The sequence below is a fragment of the Cicer arietinum genome, chromosome 4 (assembly GCF_000331145.2).
Source record: "Cicer arietinum cultivar CDC Frontier isolate Library 1 chromosome 4, Cicar.CDCFrontier_v2.0, whole genome shotgun sequence".
Taxonomy (NCBI): Eukaryota; Viridiplantae; Streptophyta; class Magnoliopsida; order Fabales; family Fabaceae; genus Cicer; species Cicer arietinum.
In genome coordinates, this window is record NC_021163.2 from 58,247,281 (window position 1) to 58,249,435 (window position 2,155).

At 35.7% G+C, this 2,155-nt stretch overlaps 1 protein-coding gene across 1 annotated transcript in view; it reads right to left on the bottom strand.

The window, feature by feature from the left end:
- The window catches only part of LOC101497296 (uncharacterized), a 5,259-nt gene extending 3,488 nt beyond the window's left edge, over positions 1-1,771 (bottom strand). The window contains exons 1-3 of the mRNA XM_073367452.1: positions 1,499-1,771; positions 1,300-1,402; positions 14-1,089 (exon numbers count right to left, since the gene is read on the bottom strand). Of these exons, the coding sequence (XP_073223553.1) occupies positions 14-1,089; positions 1,300-1,402; positions 1,499-1,558 (1,239 nt within the window). The 5' untranslated portion in view covers positions 1,559-1,771. The remainder of the gene's footprint in view (positions 1-13; positions 1,090-1,299; positions 1,403-1,498) is intronic.
- Between the last annotated feature and the right edge of the window lie 384 nt (positions 1,772-2,155).

Genomic DNA, 2,155 nt, shown 5'->3' on the forward strand with positions numbered 1-2,155 from the left:
TCGTAACATTTTATTTTTCTTCATTTGACAAATTGGTGGAACTCATTGAGGCATTCATTGAAGATGACAATTTCAGCGATAAAATATCATCTTCTGGAACATGACTTGCATTTGATACACAGTCTTTAAGGCCAGCTTTCTCTCCACTGTATGTGTCATGATCACAACCATTATCCTCCAAAATCCATGAGGAATCGTTCTTTGTCAAAGGAGTCTTTCGTGCTTGCCTACCACCTGTGGAGCCATGAAATGTCCCTTCTTCATGAGAAAAAGTAAGCTCGTGCTTACTCACATCTTTTGCACATTCTAGGTCCCTCTGGTTAACGTCTATACTTCCACTCATTCGCTGTGCTGCTTGCTTGCTCCCCATGCTCCTATTTCCATTTTTTTCAGTTACAAGAGCCTCAATAATTGAATGGACCTGTCTTCTATTTCTTACATGATTAATAATCCCAGGGTTCAATTCATTCAGTAGTCCACTTGGAGCTGCGATCTTTGTAAACCTATTAATTTGCTCTCTCTTTGCAAGCTCCATCTTTTGCTCGAGAATTTCACTCTTACTTTTCCTCCCACGTTTCTTTGGCACCGGAATGCCTCCATGAGTGGATGAAATAAAACCGTTGCGCTTCATCTCCGTCCATATTCTCATTGAATCGTTCTCTTTCAGAGGTCCAGTACTGCTCCCACTCTCGGACATGTCCTTTGACTTAAAATGACTGTGTCCTTTGTGAAAACTCACTGGTCCCACATTCACAGAGCTAGTAACATCTTCTGCATTGAGATCCACATTAATTCCCCTATCATTCACATCACCGCAGTGTTCTCCTTCCTGCTTCTCACACAATGGTTCCTTATCCTTACTGAGATTCTCACCAAATCCACCACTTTTATCTGAATACAAAGAAGAATGCCTGGCAACACTAGCTTCGGTATTAAGATCCAAAAGCCTCGGGCTAACCAATTTGCTCCTTCCATCTTGCTCTTCTTTCGAAACATCCATGTCCACAGTCAAAGGCACCTTGGTAATTTGTGACATCTCATTATCACCAAAGGACGATTGAACAATGTTTTCTTTGCCGATTGTCTTTTCTGCGCCACAATTTCAATACAACTTATTATATACACTAAAATAAAACCCATGAGAATGCACAAAATCCATACAATAATTCAAATAGGTATTATTGTAACTGAAATTGTGAATGCATGTAATTAAATCCAGTATATTTATTTCAACAATATAAGATTGAATGAATCAAACATGTGCATGTAAATTTAAATCCAATCAAATTATGAAATTACCTGCGGAATGAACCACGGATTCAAGATCTCTCATTTTGGCACGTTTTCGAGGAGGCTCATGCTTATCTCCCAATTGAGTATTAACTCGCTTCTCACTCATAATCTAAAACACAGCGAATAATATAAAAAATGATTAAAATGTTTAAGATTTCAGAATAACAACAACAACAACATCACAAAAAGCGTTGAAAGAACGAACCTTTGAAGCAGATTGAACAGTCAAAATCGATTGCTGCGACGAATAGCACTCGTCATCCATACACGAGGGAGTTTGGAACGAAATTGGGAGAAAAGGGAAACAGAAAAAGATGAATTTAGGTGAATTAGGGTTTTTGTGGGAAAGGAAATTGGATCTGTTTAAGAGAGTGAAGAGTGGAGGAGAGAGAGAGAGAGATACGATGAATTTTTGAAATTTAAATTGAAAAATTGAATTGCGGAGAAGTGGAATAAAATGTGGGCGCGCTTAAAAATGTTGCCTTTATTATTGTTCTGTCACGAGACAGATCTATCGGACAAAGGAAAACGATGTTTTTTCAAAATTATTCAAACTTTAAATTCAACACTATTTTTCTTTATTTTTTTTCTTCTTTGACTTCTAGTTTTCAGGGAACTGGGATGATTTTGAATTTAAAATCTAACTAGGAATTCTTTTTTGTTTAGGATTGAATTCGGGAAACATACTAGTTACTCCATTTGTTATTTTCTTTGGAACTTTAAATATTTTATTTTTCTCTTAAAACTTTGGTTTGTTTATAAAAAAAATAAGATACAAGTAATCATTTTTTTGTGTGTTTTTAAAAACTCAAAATATGTCTTAAATTAATTTTAGTTTTTTCTTAATAATAATGAATAAAAA